An 18,150-nucleotide genomic window follows, 5' to 3' on the forward strand; every position below is an offset into this window, starting at 1 on the left:
TGGGGCTGTAAGAGGAGGATTTGATTAATCTCTAGTGCCAAGGACTGCAGTGTGTGTTGGGACAGACACTTGAAAGAATAAAGACTGGCTTTTCTCTGGAAATTATTGGGGTAAAGTAGGCTGAACAAGAAACAGCAAAACATGGTGATGAGAAAGACTGGGAACAAAGTAAATTGTGACAGACAGATAGAAGAGTGAGAAAGTGAGGAATGTCTGGGGATAAAGCCTGTAATTGTCAATAGTGAGCCTGGGGCACAGCTCACCGAGTGGGCTCTGGGGATGTGGCAGCCAGGCTGGGATGGCAGAGTGACAGACAGACAGACAGGGCTGGGTGGGCTGCCAGAACATGACAGAGCAGTGAGGGTGAAGCTGGAGCCAGTGCAGCTCAGCAGAGCTGGAAAGGCAGCCCTCCTGATGTGTCACAATGAGCATTTGAAACCCAACAACAGTTAAACAACACAGCCATTAACCCTTTAACTGTTGTTATTTCTTCCAGTTAAATATTAATTCAGAGGTGTTGATTCTGTACTTCTCTTGCACATGAGCTTTCTTTTGCTGGAGCTGATTATGGCATCTTTTGATTCTGAGTTCAGGAAATAAAGATATTAAGATACATAAGGATTCAGGTTGAAGCAATAAAGAAAATAATATATATATTTGTTTGTATGGAATCTGCTGCAGAAACAGGAAAATTCTAAAACAAAGGCATTGGAGAAGATCATCTCATGAGCCCTGTTCAGAGGATTGGGTTGTATCTCCTTTTGCCAGTGGGTTTATTGTGATTGACTCTGAGCGAGTGACTTGCACGGTCTTCCATGGGTGGTCACTAATGATGTAATCTTCCTTTTCCGGCTGACACAGCTGAGATACTCAGTAGCACTTGAGGACTCACAGCTGCAGTACAATTCAGTAGGACTGCTTTGAACGTGCAGTGTTGCACTGCACTAATTACTCTGTAAATCCAAGTCCCCATAGTCTGCAGACTGGAGTCTACAAACATGTGAATCTAAATACATTTAATGACGTATCTGATGAGATGGTAGCCATAGCTTCTATTCTGGCTTCTGAGCTGAGAGTAAGAGAGTGAGGTAGGCTGCTACCAGCAGTTAGCTAAGGCTTAAGGTCAGTTTTGAGTGACTTATTATTGATTTAGTTTATCATTCTCTCTGTTGAAAGCTGACTGATGGCTGAATTGATGACTATGAGTTTCTAGGCATGGATAGTGCTTGATTTTGGTACACAATTTCTGCACTTAGGAAAAATGCTAGAATTTTATCTTTAAGAAAAGACATAATGCATTTGGCTGTTATTTTTTGCACAGTTCTATGAAAATGAAAACAAACATTTCTGCAAGAAAATCACTTTGAAATGAAGCGTTGTACTTATTCCATCTTTAATTAATGGATTTCTGACAAATCTGATATTCTGAGAATTGCTGTCTGTCGTGGGAGTAACACTGTGTTGGGAAGTCCTGATGGATGGATGTAAACTTTCTCAGCTTCATGAACACAAAAGATTTTTGCGTTTCTCAGGAATATAGATGTGTGGGCACCACACATTTGAGGGTAGAGGAAAGACAGTTCTGAATTTAACATAATTCTTCCTCCTAAAAGAAAGTTATATTAATTTTCCCAGGCTTCCAGTAAATACTGGAGCTGAAGCCAGCACAGTATTTTTGAACGCAGTAATAAATGTTCCATAATTGCCTCTGGTGGTAAGTTCTCTGGGTAGGGAATCAGGTTGGCTCCTGTAGTTGAGTCATATAATATGATTTTCATTCATTGCTGTAAATTGGCTCTGGACAGTTTCACATGTCAAATTTGACTATGGATTTCTGGGTTTCACAAGGCAAACTATGTTATTGGCTCCTTACATTCAGCATCAAAATGAGATTTCTGCTGTCAGGCCAGAGGAAGGTAGATGACCTTCTACTGAATGATAGCAGGACCCAAAACTAAGGATGAAATAATAAAGGAAATATTTTAGGTTGACAGTCAGCAGAAGAGAAATACAAAATTATGGGAAATGTCAAGAAGGTGCTTTGTTTGCTGAGGTAGCTGAAAAAAAAATGTTTATAATACTAGCAGCAACTGCAGAGAGTTTTTGTTGTAAGACCAAGGCAGGATTTATTTCTTACATGTTTAACTGTGTAAGTAACTGATGTCACCCCTAAGCATTATAAGGTGTTTTTTTTTTTGATAAATCTAGACTTTATACACCAATAATGATATCCATTCTTTTGGCCACATGATTTTTACCATGCTCTCTCTTTTTACAATTGAGAAATGTACACTTCAAAAAAAATTAAGAAAGTTACACACAGGTGAAATTTACTCAGGCAAACTCTGCAGGTGTTACTGTTCTTACAGAGCTGTAGGTTTGGATCTGTTGGCTTTTTTTGTTGGCCATTTTTTTCTCCAGAGACATCACTTCAGCAGGAATGTGCATTTAGCCTTGTTAATAAGAAATGAATGGTAAGGCCAGAAAGGGCGACAAGTAGTGTTGCCATGTAATCAAATTAGTTAACTGAATATTTTTCAACAAATGGTATGAGATTCAGATCGGCAAAACACCCTAATAGAAATGTCTTTCAAAACCTTCTGCCAAGTCTGATTTGTTGAAAGCTACTGCTTCTTGTTTACATTTGTGAAATGCAACTGGAAGCCAAGTATTGATTGCTAGTGTGCACTGTAGTGAGTGTGCATCTCCAGGTATAGACTTGAAGCTTCAGATTAAAAAAACCAAAACCAACACAAAAGAACAAAACAAAACCAAAGCAACGACAACAAAAACCAGCAACAAAATACACTCAGCAGGGATCTGAGCCTCACAGAAGATGCAGCATTCTTGAAAAGTAGCTGTACGAACCTCATCCTCATTCTGCAGGCCAGTCTCCTTTGGGCTCTCTGAACTGAATGCAGCAGGTGGAAGCTGGAACCATGGGGGGAACACAGAAATCTGGAAGCAAGACCAAAGTTTCTGTTGTTGTTACCACACCAAAGCATCTTGGAAACCCAAACCTGCAGGAGTACACACCTGCTGGTTGAATGAAGCACACAGCTTGGCTGTGTTTCTGCATTGGGAGCTAGAGGTGTCTGATTCTCTGCAGCCAAAGGGCTCTTTCTGTCCCATGTTCCTCTTCACAGCCATCTGTAGGCTGATCCCAGAAAGGATCTTCCTGCAAATACAGACCCCAAGTCCATGGGAGCCACTGAAGTCTGCTGAGAAGGGAAACGATCTCAGTCTAATGCTAGCTCAGGTCCTCCTGAAGTACAGTGATGAACCTAAAAATCACATGATGGGAAGTAGAAAAGGAAGAGTGAGAGGGTATTTTGTATTTTAACCCTAAAATGGCTTACATTTAGCCTTTATCATCCTTACTGATTGTACCCACTGCTGAAGGCTTGCAGGCGAGGAATAGTCACTTGAAATCACTGCTTTTCATAACGGATACTAATTTTATTTGTAAGTTGTTCTAGCGCTGCAATGAAAACAAGAAGCAAGCACTGAGATATTTATTTCTTGTTAGTGTAGATCTATAAATACTTTGTAAAGCAACTGCAGGTTTTTTGCCTCATGCTTTACAGAGGAGTGCCCTGCACAGTGCTGCGGAGTAAAGAGCAAGGCTGTGTTACATCTGCTTCTCACTGGAGAATAAGCTGCAATTGCTGACAGTGTGACTGCAGGACAGGATTCCTTCCTACCCCATGAAGATGTCCCTGTGCAGTGCCGTCTTCATTGCAGCTGACTGAGCCTGCTGTGGGTAAAGGAAGGAAGAGGTCAGGACAGAGTTGGCTCTAGCCCGTAGTTGCAGTAAGACAACCAGATTTAAAGTATGATTTATTCCTTCTAAATGCTGAAAATAAATTTGTGAACTTTTCCTCATTGAAGACTACAATGCATGATAAGATATGCAAGTCCAAAATGTGAGGTGAATGTCCAAGCAGCTGTTGTGATCCAGTTGTTCTCTCCCCTTGGCAAGGACAAGCATGCTGTCTGTTGCTTAAGAAGTTTCATCCTCCCTAACACAAAGTGTTGGGTGAACATGTGGATTATTTCCCCCAGGTAGCCCTTGATTGGCTCCTGGAAATCCCCACTTATGGGACAGGATGGAAGAAAGCATTTAGCCCTCCCCAAGAACCTCCACGGAGGCTGTGCATCCTGCCAGAGGCAAGCGCTAACAGTTACTGCTACACACTAATCCAATCTCATGCTCTCTCTTTCCTGGAGATCGTTTTCAGTTCTTGGCTGCCTGGGTGATGTGAGCCCCACAGCACGGCTGGCAGTGTGATGCAGGGAGCAGCCCAGCTCGTTCACTCACTTGCTGTCTCCCAGCAGGGAGCTCGTGGCTGCTGGATGCAGAGGGACTGTTCTGACACATCTCAGGCAAAAGCTCGATGGCACTGTTAATAGAGCATGGCTGTCTCATTTGTAGGCTCTATTCATCTGACAGCTGAGAATTATTGGTACTGATGCTTCACTCCCTCTCTCTTTTTCTCCAAGCTAGTGATTTGTCTATGTTATGGGTAGGCAAGCTTGACAAAACATTACACATTAGCAGCTGAGACGGTGTTTGAAATGGGAAAATTGCTAGCAAACTGCTCCATTAGAGACCAAGTAACAAATTCTTTCTTTCCCTCATTGAAAAAGAGGTAGTTAAGGCCCAAATTAATACGACTGTCTCCCCCACTCTGCAGGGGAAATCACTCTTCAAGACAGATGGCTTCGTCACCCCCGGGAGCTGAGCTGGCTCTACAGGGCTGCCTTAGGGAGAGCTTTTAACCTTTGTGTTTTGCCATCCTGGGTGTGAGCAGTACAGGCGCCAGCTGAGGAGGTGATGAAAAGATTTGCACCTCAGTGAACTCTGAGATGGATTAGCATGGGAATTTGAGTGCTTATTCTTTGCTCTGGGATCATTTGTCATATCTAACTGCATAGTTCCCTGTTGTTTTCTTTTTCTCTGATATGTTTACTTTTTGTTCTCATTGCTGCAAAGTTGTTCAGAAAGAGTGGGAAGAAGGAAGACTTTATCCCGTCTAGAATCATGTTGTTACAAGAAAAATGCATCTGAATCCATTGGATCTTCATACTCTCCAATCTCTGCTAATATATTAGAGAGGGGAAAGGAAATTGTTCTTGTCCTTTGACGTTGTTGTCGAAAGCAATAAAATAAAGCTTCAGGAGGCAGACAGCACTGCTGCATGTCAGGAGTGGGGAGATATGCTTCAATTCATCCAAATGATGCAGCTGGCAGCAGGCGACAGGCACAGTGAAATGGGTAACTGAAAGGAGGAACAAAGGCCCCTGAGAGGTTTGAACATGGCCAATTTATTTTATCAGCCTTGTGAATTCGACTTGTGTAGCCTTTTAAATGGATCTTATTATGAAATACCAGAGGAAAATCGAGTAACATTTTATTGAGTTGTAAGAAATCTTTAATGTGGCAGACAGTAGTTCAGATGATCAAAGTTTACTCTTTTAGGACTTCATCTCATGTACAGAGTTCTCAAATGTATTGTAAAACTAATTTACAGAGTATTCCAGTGGTACACAAAATAAATAGTCTCATTCCTTTGCTTTAATGCAGGTTGTTTTATAGTGAGTGTCAGTGCTTCATGGGATGCACAGACAGACCATGAAAGAAACAGTTTTTGTTTCTTTGAAACAAAGCCATCAGCTGGCTTCAAGTTCTGCTGCATTTTGTTCCCAGGTTGGAATCCACTTGAGAACAGAACTGGTGAGAGGCTCAGCCTGCCATACCACTTGTTGCTCTTGTGTGAGCATCTGCACTCTGCAGTCGCCATGTGTAGCCTTTAGTCCTTCTATGACAAAGAGCTTTGTACAACAGGAAAATGTGAGGTGTTAAGGTGGCAGTGTAGCAGCAGATGACAGCAGACTTGTTCACCTACTGGCTAACTCCTGCAAATGTTCTAGGAAAGGGCAAAGCAGGTAGTGCTGTGGAGCAGCCCTTCTGTATTCCTCTCTGCCTTCTCTAAAAATAGGTCTTATCACTCAAAGTTTGACGCTACTCCAATTTTGGCTTTTTTTGCCCTTTGTGGGGGTTATTTTGTGTGGATTTATACTTCTGAGTGACTGAATTGTCCTTGGAATTTGAAGCAGTTATGAAACGAGACCATATTTCCCTCCTGGTTGTTTGTTGGGGTCTCACCATAAGACCTGTGTGCAGCTTGTGCAGCCCGTTTCCATCCGTACAGCAAGAAGCTGGGCAAGAGGACCCTGCTTTGTTCCTAGAAGTGTCTGCTTAGAAACACTTGGGTGGAGTTACTGAACTGGCAATCTGAGAAAAAGCCTTTATGGGGAGTGTGTACCACTAATTCTGGTGACAAACACCCAGCAATAGCAGTGTGCTGAGCATCCAGAAATCTGCATGCACTGTGAGCTTGCCAGGAACGACACCCGTTATATTTAGAGCAACTAGAAGGGAAATCTCAGACACTAATACAAATCACAAATCAAGGAAGAGAATTAACTCCGATCACAGCCTTTAAAATAGACTACTACAGAAATAAAAAGGTCTGTGCAAATTGGCTGTACAAATATCACAGTGTTCATGGCTTAAATAGCTTCTCAAAGCGTAACCGAGCTGGCACAATGCTGTGTTTTCAAGGGAATTTTTTGCCTGGTGAAAGCACAGATCAACAGAAGGATATGTTGTGCGGTAGAGGGCTGATGGGCTGTATTTCTTTTCTCTGCACCCTTCCATAGTCCTTAAAAACCATCGTACAGTTCTCCCTGTATCTCATTTTGCCTCTGTTCCTGGTATTCTTTTCCTTCCATCTGCACTGCTGCAGCAGCCCTAAATGACTCCTAAATGACTTCCTTCACTGCACTGTCTTCATATTTCAATTCTTAAGCATTTCCAACCACAGATTTCTGCTATTATAACTGCTTCTTTTTATCACGTTTTTGGAAAAAAAAATACACAACTTCTGAATAATAAGAGCTGGGAAAAATCAAAATATGCTTTCTATTCCTGCTGTATTTGCATGATTTTAACTTCCATGGACATTTGGACTTTTTGTATGGGAGATCTTGTTTTACATTTATAATTGAGATGCATATTTAGGGTTCATGTGAGGAGAAGGCAGTCTATCTTGCAGGTATTTGGGAATCTTGTTTCTGAGAAGGCACAGAAATGAATCATCTTAATGGTTACTGCATGAAGGATTGTAATGCTGCTCACTTTTGTTACTGCAACAAGCATTTATGTTACTTTATGAAGAATGTTTCTTTCAAAACAGAGTTCAGAAATGAAAAGAGTAGCATTTTCACTTAGTCTGGGCTGTATTTTAAAACAATTTTGATATTTGTTAGTGAAAATGGGAGCTTACAGTCCTTTTTCCTCTGTTTTGAATAGATATCCCTGCCCTCCCCTCCATTCCACCCCCCTAAGAATAAAGAAAGAAAACTTAATCTGAATTTATATAGCAGTGGTATCCACACTGTTCTGCAGTCATATTATTAATGGAAGCCGTGGAAACGAGGCGGAACTTCGACATGTTCCCACGGATTGTTGCTCCTGAGTCACTCAGCTGGTATTATTAATCTGCTCATTAAGCTGTCACAAAATAGCGTCACTTTCAGTTTGGTTACCTGCTATTTGCAGTGAGGGAAAGCATCTGTATTTTCTACCTTAATTTTGACTAAGTAGTAATACAGTAAAGCTTTTTTTTTCTTAAGTAATTCCATGTGCTTTAAAGATGCAATTTCTACAGCTTCTGACTTTTTTCTAATACAGACTTCATGTAATCAATGAGATGAATTTCTTTTCTAAGAAAGGTTATTTCCTCATAATTTTTTCTGCTTAGGGCTTTCAAAAGAAAATCTATTTCACGTATAAAGCTCTATAAAATAGTTGTGTATTTGTACAAAAATAAACCAAAAACAAAACCCAAAATGAACAGTTTTAATGTTTAATGTTATTCCTGTCCTGTAATTGTGTATGTAACATGTATATTTCTTTGTTTGTTTTCAGCCGTTTGGAACAAAACCTCATCAAAGTCATTCCCCCTGGAGCTTTTACCCAGTACAAGAAACTTAAGAGAATGTAAGTCCTAATAATAAGGCCAACATGCAAGAGCAATTTTGAATCTTTTAGCTTCAAGTTCTGCAGCTTTATTTTAGAAGCATATTGGCAATTTCTATGTTGAAATCACTGGGGATTGCACAAATCATCTCTTCATAGTGTGAGCAACAACAGAATTAGATTTAGGATGACTACTGATGCATGAAATCCTTTATAATGCTTAAATTCCCTTTCAAAGGATGTGAGCTAATTAGTCTGTTCAAACAAATCTGCTTACTCAGAAAAGATTTTAAATTCTGTATTTTTTTCTCCTAATCATTCTGGTTTTTGTTCACAACACTCCATTGTGTTGACCCCTGTTACAGCAGGAGTACATGTTCCTGCAGAGTAGTTAGGAATATTTATATTGCATTCAATTGCTTGATTGTTTACGGGAAAACAAGCCTCGTGGAGCTTCCTTTCTCAGTCACTGGTAGATACACAGACAGTTCCTTCCTGATTAGCTCTTGTGTTGTCTCTGTGGATTTAAAAATAAATTTTACAAAGTTTGATTTGTAGCAGCAGTGCAGATAAGCTGGTCAGTCCCCTGGATTGTCTTGCTTTATGAGAGACATTGTGACAAAGGAACTGTAATTCAGACAACAGTGAAACGTGTTACATGCACACTGCTTTCTGGAATTAAGAAACTGTCAGCTGACTTGACAAAATGCTACTGAATCATCAGAATGCTAATCCTTTTGGAATCTGAAATATGCTGTTGGATTTGAGAGTGAAATTACTGTTTGCTGGTCTAGAGTTATCAAGTTCCTGAAGCAGGAGAGTTGTAAATATGGATCTCAATATTTAACTGGTCAAATAATCAATCTTACAGAGTCTCTGTTCTTCTGTCTCACTTCCAATATAGTCATATGTATTTTTAAAAAAGTACTGTATTAGATAGCAAGATAGTAATTTCACTGAAAAATGACGGATCCCGTTTCAGTGACCTAACTTGTAACTTTTTCATTATTAAAGTCACTAGTTGAGTTCTTTCTGAGTTATAACTAATTTTAGATTTTGGCGATGTTTTACTATCCTTTCATTTTTCATGATTGAGATGTGATGTGAGACTTGACACACACACACACAAAAAGTTCTGTAACTTGCCTAACTCCTCCAAGTCAGTGTGGCAGTTATTATGTGAAATGATTAATTTTAGAATTTCAGAGCAGAATTCCATTAGCAAGTTGTGTTAACAGCTTTTTGGAGTACTATTGGCATCATCACTGAGGTCTGAACTCATATAATGAGTTATTCTTCCAAATGATCTGTATCTAAGCTTAGTAACATGTGGCTCTTTTGTGGAAGACCTTGGGATAGTCAATGTGCAGAATGTCCCATCATGAACATGATTATTTGAAACTTGATAATCAGTCTGTCTCTTTATTAAAGTTTTTGGTTTTTTATTTTGCTACTGGACAGTGAGAGTTTAGTGCAGGAGTTATTAAGTTACATGAAGTTGAAGAGATAATTGACATTATCTTTTCTGTGTGCAAGAATCCCAGCCTTATTAACACAGAAATATACTTTGGTCAAGAAATTCTCTCTTAAAAGACAAGAATTATCCATTCTTTCCCATTAAGGTAATACCAAGACATTCCTGATAACACTGAAATCTCCATCCTTTCTTGATCACACTGACATTTCAATGTGAGGTGTAAAAGCATTGATTTTGTCACTTGATGCTCTATCCTGGGTTCAAATAAAGAACTTTGTTGTTCTTATCATAGATATTACAAATAATACTTCGATAGAACTGAAGGGATAATATTAGCACAATATCATGAATCATATTATTTTGTTCTAATCCTTCTGGTGGGCACATATGGTGGAATGCTAAGGATACAGACTGCTCATTTGCAGAGCTCTCAGTATTTTGATTGTTTACTATTTCCTGCAAGATGATGCTGTTTCCTTTTCTTAAATAATTAGATGAGTATCACTGTTTTTTAGGTAGGACCTACTTTAATCTTAAAATGACTTAGTATGAGTAGGTTGAGATGATACCAGGAAATATATGTAGATTAGATCAACTTTGTATTTGCATCTAGTCTCTAATAATGCTAGTCAACAAAGAGAATGTCCACTCAGCAATAGTTTTGCATTTGGCTACATCTAAAAATTAATGTTTTGTTTCTAAATTTTTCACAGTAAAGCTGTTTAAGCCAGTATCTTTGCCATACAGTCATGTGTTATATATACTGTGACTCATGGGTACCCTTTATTCCCTAATGTAAAGTCATCAGCAGTTTATGTATCTAACTGGTAACTGGGCACTGCCACCCACTGTCACCCTCCAAGGTGTGTTAAGCAGCCCTTTGAAAGAAGACAGTCTCTACTGTGCTGTCAGAGCTGCAGGGAAATGCGTGTGTGTTGACTAATGTATTCCCTGCCTGGGTGGAATCCTGATAAGTTTATTATATTTTCAGCCAAAGTGCCACAGTTCCACTGAATGATTCAGCAATACCCTAAACTATGGAAATGAGCCCTATGAGACCTAAATTGACTTAATAGGTTAGAGAAACCCTTATCTCTTTGTCTTGATGTAAATCGGACAGCAGCAGACCAAAGGAAGAGAGCAAAAGTACAATGACGTAATTGAATCCCTTTGTCTCAGTCAAATCAGAAGGAGATGGAACCTCCTCTTCCAACAGCAGTAGATCCTAGCTCTAATGGAAAGGAAATAATTTGTCTAATTATCTTCTAATGCTGATTGTAGTGCATCTGCATGAAGTGGTAAGTTTCATCACTCAGCATGGCATTTATGCACGTTCAGGCACCATTTGTTACATACTCATTAGCGTCTGGACATGTGGAGAAAGGATAGAAATGGTGAAAAGTAGCAAGTCAATAAAACAGTGCTGAAATGCTCATTTCCAATATTTGAATCCCCTTTTCAGATTCTTTGTTCAGCAAGCTGATGATTTCATTCAGTTGTAGCAAATCCTACTGTGATCCCCAATAAGCAGCACAAATTCATACCAGACTTGTGCTTGTGAATTATGAGGCAAAAAGCATCAAGTACTACAGATTTCAAACAAGATAGAAAAGTAAATATACCTCTTTTCACTGTCACAAACTTGGCTGCTGTGAATTGAGCCGAGCAACAAGAAACCTTCACTGAATGCTGTCTTTGTAGGCAGGATGCTGTGACAGAAAACACTGGTAAGTTGCATAACAGTTATTTGCTGAACCGAAGAACTAAAGAAAATCCTGCTTTCTGTAGCTAGGTTTGAAAACAGCTCATTAAAATTGTTTCCAACGGAATTTATACCACATGGCATGTATGGAGAAAAAGCATATTTATTTTCTGATTCCTGACTTTCTGTTCAAGTAGTGTTTATTTAGGATCTATCCAGGATTGTTAGCATCTGCCCCGGCAGAAGTTAGAGTTGAGATGTATAGGCTGAAAGGCTGCATCACTCCAGCTTCGATAAAAGCTGATATGAATTATCAGTGAATGCAATGAAGTGGCTGAAAGTCACGCCCTTTGCTAAGCACCTGGTTGAACTGATTGACAGAGTGAATGGTTTGCAGCGACAGCCATAGCAAGGCTCCTGTTTCTGAGCATCTGTAAATTTGGCACCAGACATCAAGAAATGGTATTGCAGCCTATAATCGATGGATATATATGTGGTTGGTTATGATTAAAATTGAAGGCTTTTTTTTTTTTTTTTTTCTATCGAAGAACACATTTTCCCTAGCAAATGACAGCATTGTATAACTGAATTCCACACACATCTTAGCCAAAGTATTGGAGAAATCTCATTGGGGTTCCCAGATGGGGTCTGCAGCTGTAAGGTGTGAGGCTTCAAAGGTCTGTGGTTTCTATTCAAATACTCAAATCTTTTCCCTTCCATCTGAACACTCGGTGCAGATCTGCCATTGCTGTGTGAATCCTCTTCTCACCTACTGCACCAGATGAAGGTCCTGGTAGAATTTTGCACTGCTTGTTTTCTCCAGGCCATTAGAAAACAAGAGTGACTGGTACAAAGCTAAACTGTGACACTATCACCTGCTTTGGGATGAGGAAGGAGGGTAGTCTGTTTCCCATTCCTTCTCCCATAGGTAGCAGTCTGAGTTTGGTGCAGAAAAAGTCTTACGTCACAAGAATTTTGTCACCCTGTGAATTACCAATGTTGTTAGGGGTACGCTGAGACTAGCCCTTAGTGTGATTTCCTAGGCTTTAGATGGGAATTTAACTATACTACATGTTTCTGATGTTTGTAAGTATGCTCATCTTTACACCCCAGTTACCACAAGGTTTTTTCTGTAGCCAAATGCTGTCTTGCTGCTTCAGAAGCCATTCCCCCAGTGCCTGCACCACACAGACAACTTTAATCCCACCTTCTTCATTAATGCATGTCCTGACAGCACTTTCCAATCACCTCAGAACATCTCCTCACTTTATCTACAGTTTCTCTTAAAATCAAAATATGGTCTTCTTACTATTCTTAACATAGCCTTTCAAGTCAGTATTTAAACATATGAACCATCTTAGAGATTTGGTACAGGCTGCCCCTTGTTCTCAAGGGACACCTTGCATGGTCACAATGCTGCCTCTCCTGTTCTTAAGATATTTTATAAGCAGTTTTTATTCAGTGGGTCACTTTGCTGTTGTTATTGTTAAAAGCTTTTCATAAAATTCTTTGCTTCAATGCCCATAATGTGATAGGCCTACAGGAGAGCTGCAGTGTGTTGAAATTTCAGTTGTACAACTGATGTTCATTGTTCATTGCTGGAATTTTCCTGTCTGTGTCCCTGCGTAATACGTAATTCCTCTGAGGTCCTATCATGTTTGAGTTGCATTTCTGTATCAAGTATCTTCTTCCAAAACATTACAGTTATGTAAATATTCAAGCTAAAATATTTTCATCCAATTCCGTTTTACAAATATTCTTTTTAATCCTCCCTTCTTTTTACAGAGACATCAGCAAGAACCAGATATCTGACATTGCACCGGATGCATTCAAAGGCTTGAAATCTCTCATTTCATTGTAAGTAGAAAATAGAACTGAAGTAGTATTTGTGGAGAGTATGTGTGTAAGAGAAATGATAATGTGCTGTCTGGGAGAACTTGTGTTTCTGTGCGTAAGTGCCAGCTTGCATGAAGCATCTAATCTTTTGTAAATGAAAAATTGAGCACAAAGGCTAAGAGGTCATGAAGGCAAGAAAAAGGAGTGGTTTACACATCCCTAAGGAGTGTATTTGTTTATATATTATAGTTGGGCACCTCCAAAGTTACATATTGTTCACTTCTTCAAAGCCCATGCATTACTTTGTCTGCTATACTTGGGAACCTGCAGACTAGTCCATACCCTCAACTCACAGCACACAAAAGCCATCACAGCTTAAATGTTTTTGATGGTATCAATCAGGGTAGATCAGGGGCTGATGCTTCCATGCCAAAGTTCTGTGTTGTAACTGAGATCTGAGCTTTTGTGGGATTTTTTTTCTGTGTTTTATTTTAGTTGTAGTTTTTTCTTACTAGCTAGTGAAGAACCTGAGCTCTTAACAAAAACTTCACATTTCTTGGCTGTAATTACTACACTATTAAGGTGGAAAGGGACTAAAATACTGATTAAATCAGAAACTAAGATGAAAGTAGAATTCTTGACAGGCACTTATTTCTCTTTATAGAGCACAGAAACTGCTTGTAAGACCAAACTGATTTCAAATACGGTGATATTTCAACCTGCCTATTCACCTCACTGCTAAAGCAATGAAACTTTTGGTTAGTAAAAGAGAGTAATACAAGTTCAGAAGCTGCACATGGAGAATGAGCTAGAACAGAGTATTGGAAAAGAGACCTGAGTCAAGACAAGAGAATAAGTTCAACTTCGCCAATATTTACTTGCATTAAAAGCAGTTTAGAAACATTTAGCTCATCAATGTTCATGTCATGTATCTTGGTTTTTAAGGCTGTACTTTATTCCCAAAAGCTGCTATAGTTGTATTCTCTTAATGTTTGGTAATTCTAACAACCTATAAAACTTGTTTTCTAGATCTAATATTGGAAGGCTATTCAGTACTAAATTTGTGTTGCAAGGAAATTCTGAGGCAGAATGCAGAAGGATGGGTGTTTCATTGTGCCCTGAATCCATCTGGGAAAATGCCAGATATATATATTAAGTGTTGCTAGCCTTTGTTGAATAGTTAGAGCACTGTTACTCAACCTACTGTGGAAATGGCCAAATCCCTCAGTGCTGTCTGGAAATGATTCACTAAGAGAATGATATTTACTGAACACTACAGTTTTGGCATCACGTGATACTTCTGATGCTGCAATGCTACGGCTTTCTGGTCTTGACAAAGCTGGCTCCCAGTAAACCAGGCAGGCAGGATGCTAACAGTGGGGCTGACTTCCCACTGATTTCCCACAGAAATGTTTCAGATTTAGCTACAAATAATTCAGATACCCCCCAGGAGTGGGAGAAGTGAGAGGAGTGGACAGAACACACTGGATTGGAGCAAGAGGAAGAACTGGGCAGGCAGTTCTAGTAGTATGACTTGCACAAAGAAGCAGGTGAAGTGATTCTGTATTCTCTGACCAGTCACCCAAAACTGTGTTTTCAGTAAATCAAGCCAAACTGGCTTAAGTATTTTTATATCCATACTTAAGGATGGGATAGTGCTCAAAGGTAATGCTAGGAGATTACATGCTGACTTCATGCTTGCCACTGGTTTTGCTCTCTTTTGAAAGGCTTTACTCTTGCTGTTCATTGCAGGTAGGTCTTACAGGTGCTTTCCCTGTGGGAGACAGGCAAGAGGTAGCTTAATTCCCTTCTCTTTCACACAGATTTCTGCCAGGTTCTTCTCTCCTGGTCACTTCTCTCATTGTTTTCTGAACTGTAGATATCTTTCTGGAGCCAAGTAGTCTGCTGCTCTGCTGATGTGTAGTGTCTGGCTTCTCTGTCTTAGCCTTTCTCCGAACTACAGGATGTAGTTTTGTTTTCATCTGGTCTCTACTACAGCCACTGATTCAGTTTTGTCAGACACAATAAGACAAGTGCAAGAGCAGATGTCTCCTTTGAAGTGCCAGCCCTCCCAGTGAAAAAGCCAAAGGGGAAAGAACAGGGGTGTAGAAATGAAGTAAGACAGTTTGCTAACTAGCATTTTCTCTTTTAAGTGACTGGTTTTATGCTTGAGGCCCCACTAACCTTAGTCAGCTGCATGCCCTAAAGGAACGCTGCTCTGCATACAATGCTTTTGCTCAGCTGAACGAAACTTATTTTTTGTGTATATGAGCCAGCTGTGATTGGTGGCATACATTTTAATGAGACACCATTGAGGTTTAATCCATGCACAAAGCAGCTGGATTTTTCAGTTTGCTGAGTTAAAGCAGCACTAAAGTAGTAAAGTGAGAAGCATGAAAGTGCAAACGAAAGAAACCAGCTTTGTTTCCATTAAAAATGAAGTAGTGCTGTACTTCCTAAAATCCGTGGTTTTTTTCTCTCTGCGTTTCTCCCATTTTTAGCTCCTCCCTTTACTCCCAGTTTGCCTGCAATTGCAGTCGTACTCCCTACAGGTCCAAGAGAGTGAAAGTGCTTATTTGGAAAACAGCCAACATTGTTAGCCTGGCTGGCTAGTGGAGGTCTATGTATAGCGAGTCACTGCTCTACTTCCTTCTGAAGTTAACTTAGGTTAATATTTCCAGGCAGAATTGTTTCTAAGAGTATCTGCCTGCCTAGGTAGTGATGGAAGAAAAAGACGTGCATTATAGTTTTAAAACACAGGAGTGTTTGTTACATTATTAGAAGTGATTTTCTCTAAAAATACATACAAGTTCAATCTTTTTGAACTACTTAGTGACACACATTCTAGCAGATTGTAAGTTTTTCTTTTAAATCCAGTTATTTTCTCTATCAGGAAACCCATCAGTGGGAGTCAAACAGGTCGCAAAAAAGTTAACATTCTGAAAAAGCCAGTTCTACCCTGGATTTTCTCTGCACTCAGCTCAAGAAAGGGAAGCTTGCTCTCATAAGGATTCAGGGCCTCTCCATTCCATGCACAAAGGACAAAAAATTCTATTCTCCACATCCATTTTTTCTGTAGAGTTTTCTTCCCTTATATGTTCAACAGCTCTGTGGCATAAGTTTTTTCTGATCTGTTTTTTCTTATCAGAAACAGTTGGAAATGTAGATTCTTTAGTTTGTTCTCTAAAAACACTTTCATTTCTTCCCAGTGTGTTGTTACTTTCCTTCTCCTTTCTGTGTCACATGCAGGCTGGGCTCTGTGAGTAACTGCTCACCCGTTGGTTCATTCTGCACATTTAATTCTATTACAGTTACCGAAGTTCTCTTTCAATATTCAGTGTGCAGTTTCGGTCCCTTGCATATTTTTGGTAGGGACTGAACTTTAATCTTCTTTCTGGATGAAGCCAAAAACAGAAGATCAGAACTCCAATGTAGTCTAGTTTTGGGAAAAAAAGGCCTGTGGAGCGCAGGGTATAATGGCAGTTGTTGAGGGTGGAGGGTGTTGCAGGTTAAGATATGGAAAAAAGTGTCTGTAGTTTTAAAGACGATACTCTGGGATTTCGGAAGAAAAACTTACTTTACATGGCTTCTATAGTAGCTGTTAGGCAAAGATCCTGTTTGCCTGTAGCAAAACCTACTCTCCTGAAAACCAGAAACTGTTTTTGTGTATCAAAGAGAAGATACAAGTACATATTGAAGGGGGTGAGCTGTAACAATGCTGTGGTGTTTGGGACCATGTGAAGTATCCGAGATGAGAAACAAAGAAGCAGTTAGAAAGAGGGGAGGCACAGGTGTGAGTGAGCAGTGGTAATGTAGCCACAGCTTTTCTGTTCTGGGACACTTGGTCTTGCTATCTAATGCTCCTTTCCATAGAAACATGGGAGCAAATAGTGCACTTGCACTGAGAAGCACAGCAGAATTGGTCAATTGCAAAAGAGTACAATATCTTGATGGTAAGCGGAAGTTTGAGAAATGCTCTATTTGTAATTTCTTGTATTTACAAGTTAAATAGGCTGAATTCCCTTCTGTTGGAGTTGAAGTGGTTAATAACTCAGTGCAGAACATGGAGCTGGGTTATGAATAGTTTCATGTTTCAAGATTGCTGCATACACTTTCTGAAGTAAATTAATTTTTCATTTAATCAACTCAAAATCAGTTTGTAATATTGGCAAGAGAATTGTTTCAGCATTTGTTTATTGTTAATAGCAGGAGAGATGAATGTTATTCTCAGGTCAGTAAACTTCCCACAAGAGTGAGTTCCCCTGCTTTCATTCATGAACTGAATTAAGCCTGTAAGCAGTTGAAAAGCTTAGATCAGCTTGGGCACAAAGATGAGGGACATCTTAGGTTGTGGCACAGCAGCCCCATTCTGCCCATCACCTCCCGGCTGATGTATGCCATGTCATTCCCAGTGATTTGAAAGCTGCAATAAACCACTGTCTATTGCAATAACTGCCAAACTTACTTTAAGGTAACAAATCGCCTTGGATAGCTTTACTGTGATTTATTTAGCCTAACTTGTTATGAAGACGTATGAAATAGTGCAGGGAAAAAAAAAATCATGTCTAAGTTTCTATCAGATATTAGGAATTTATTGCTGGTTTTACCTCTATCAATTCCTTCTCTTTTGAAAACTTGAATTCTTACTGAGCCTGTGCCATTGTGTGCAGCTTGGGAAATATAATTCTTCCTAGCAAGAATTGTTTTCACAGTCTGAAGGAAAGTTAAAAGCATTTTGAGGACTGAAAAAGACATTGCATAAAGTGAAAATCTGACACTTCAGTAAGAATGTCTGAGCCAAGCCAAAATAAAGGAACAGTTAGTTGGAAACCAGATGGCCTAGAATGAGGGATTCTGTCTTAGGCTTTCATACCCCAAAACAGCTCCAAGTAAAATCCCAGGGAAAAATCTCAGGATTCTGGGATCTGACTTACCAAGTAGCTATGTTGCAGCTGCATTTGCAAGTAAGATATGCCAGAGAACTGTAAAATAAGGACACCACAGCAGTTTCTGTTTTGGGCACTTTGAAGAAGGTACAGTAAACATCAGTGCATATGAAAGGCAACGTGTTCGTAGAGACTGCAGGTG

The 18,150-nt window shown here is 39.6% G+C and overlaps 1 protein-coding gene across 5 annotated transcripts in view; it reads left to right on the top strand.

The window, feature by feature from the left end:
• The window catches only part of SLIT3 (slit guidance ligand 3), a 424,983-nt gene that overhangs the window by 277,880 nt on the left and 128,953 nt on the right, over positions 1-18,150 (top strand). For all 5 annotated transcript variants that reach the window (XM_015875943.2, XM_015875942.2, XM_015875944.2 and 2 more), the window contains 2 exons: positions 7,997-8,068; positions 13,012-13,083. In XM_015875943.2, the coding sequence (XP_015731429.1) occupies positions 7,997-8,068; positions 13,012-13,083 (144 nt within the window). The remainder of the gene's footprint in view (positions 1-7,996; positions 8,069-13,011; positions 13,084-18,150) is intronic.

Source organism: Coturnix japonica, chromosome 13, assembly GCF_001577835.2.
Source record: "Coturnix japonica isolate 7356 chromosome 13, Coturnix japonica 2.1, whole genome shotgun sequence".
In the NCBI taxonomy this organism is placed as follows: Eukaryota; Metazoa; Chordata; class Aves; order Galliformes; family Phasianidae; genus Coturnix; species Coturnix japonica.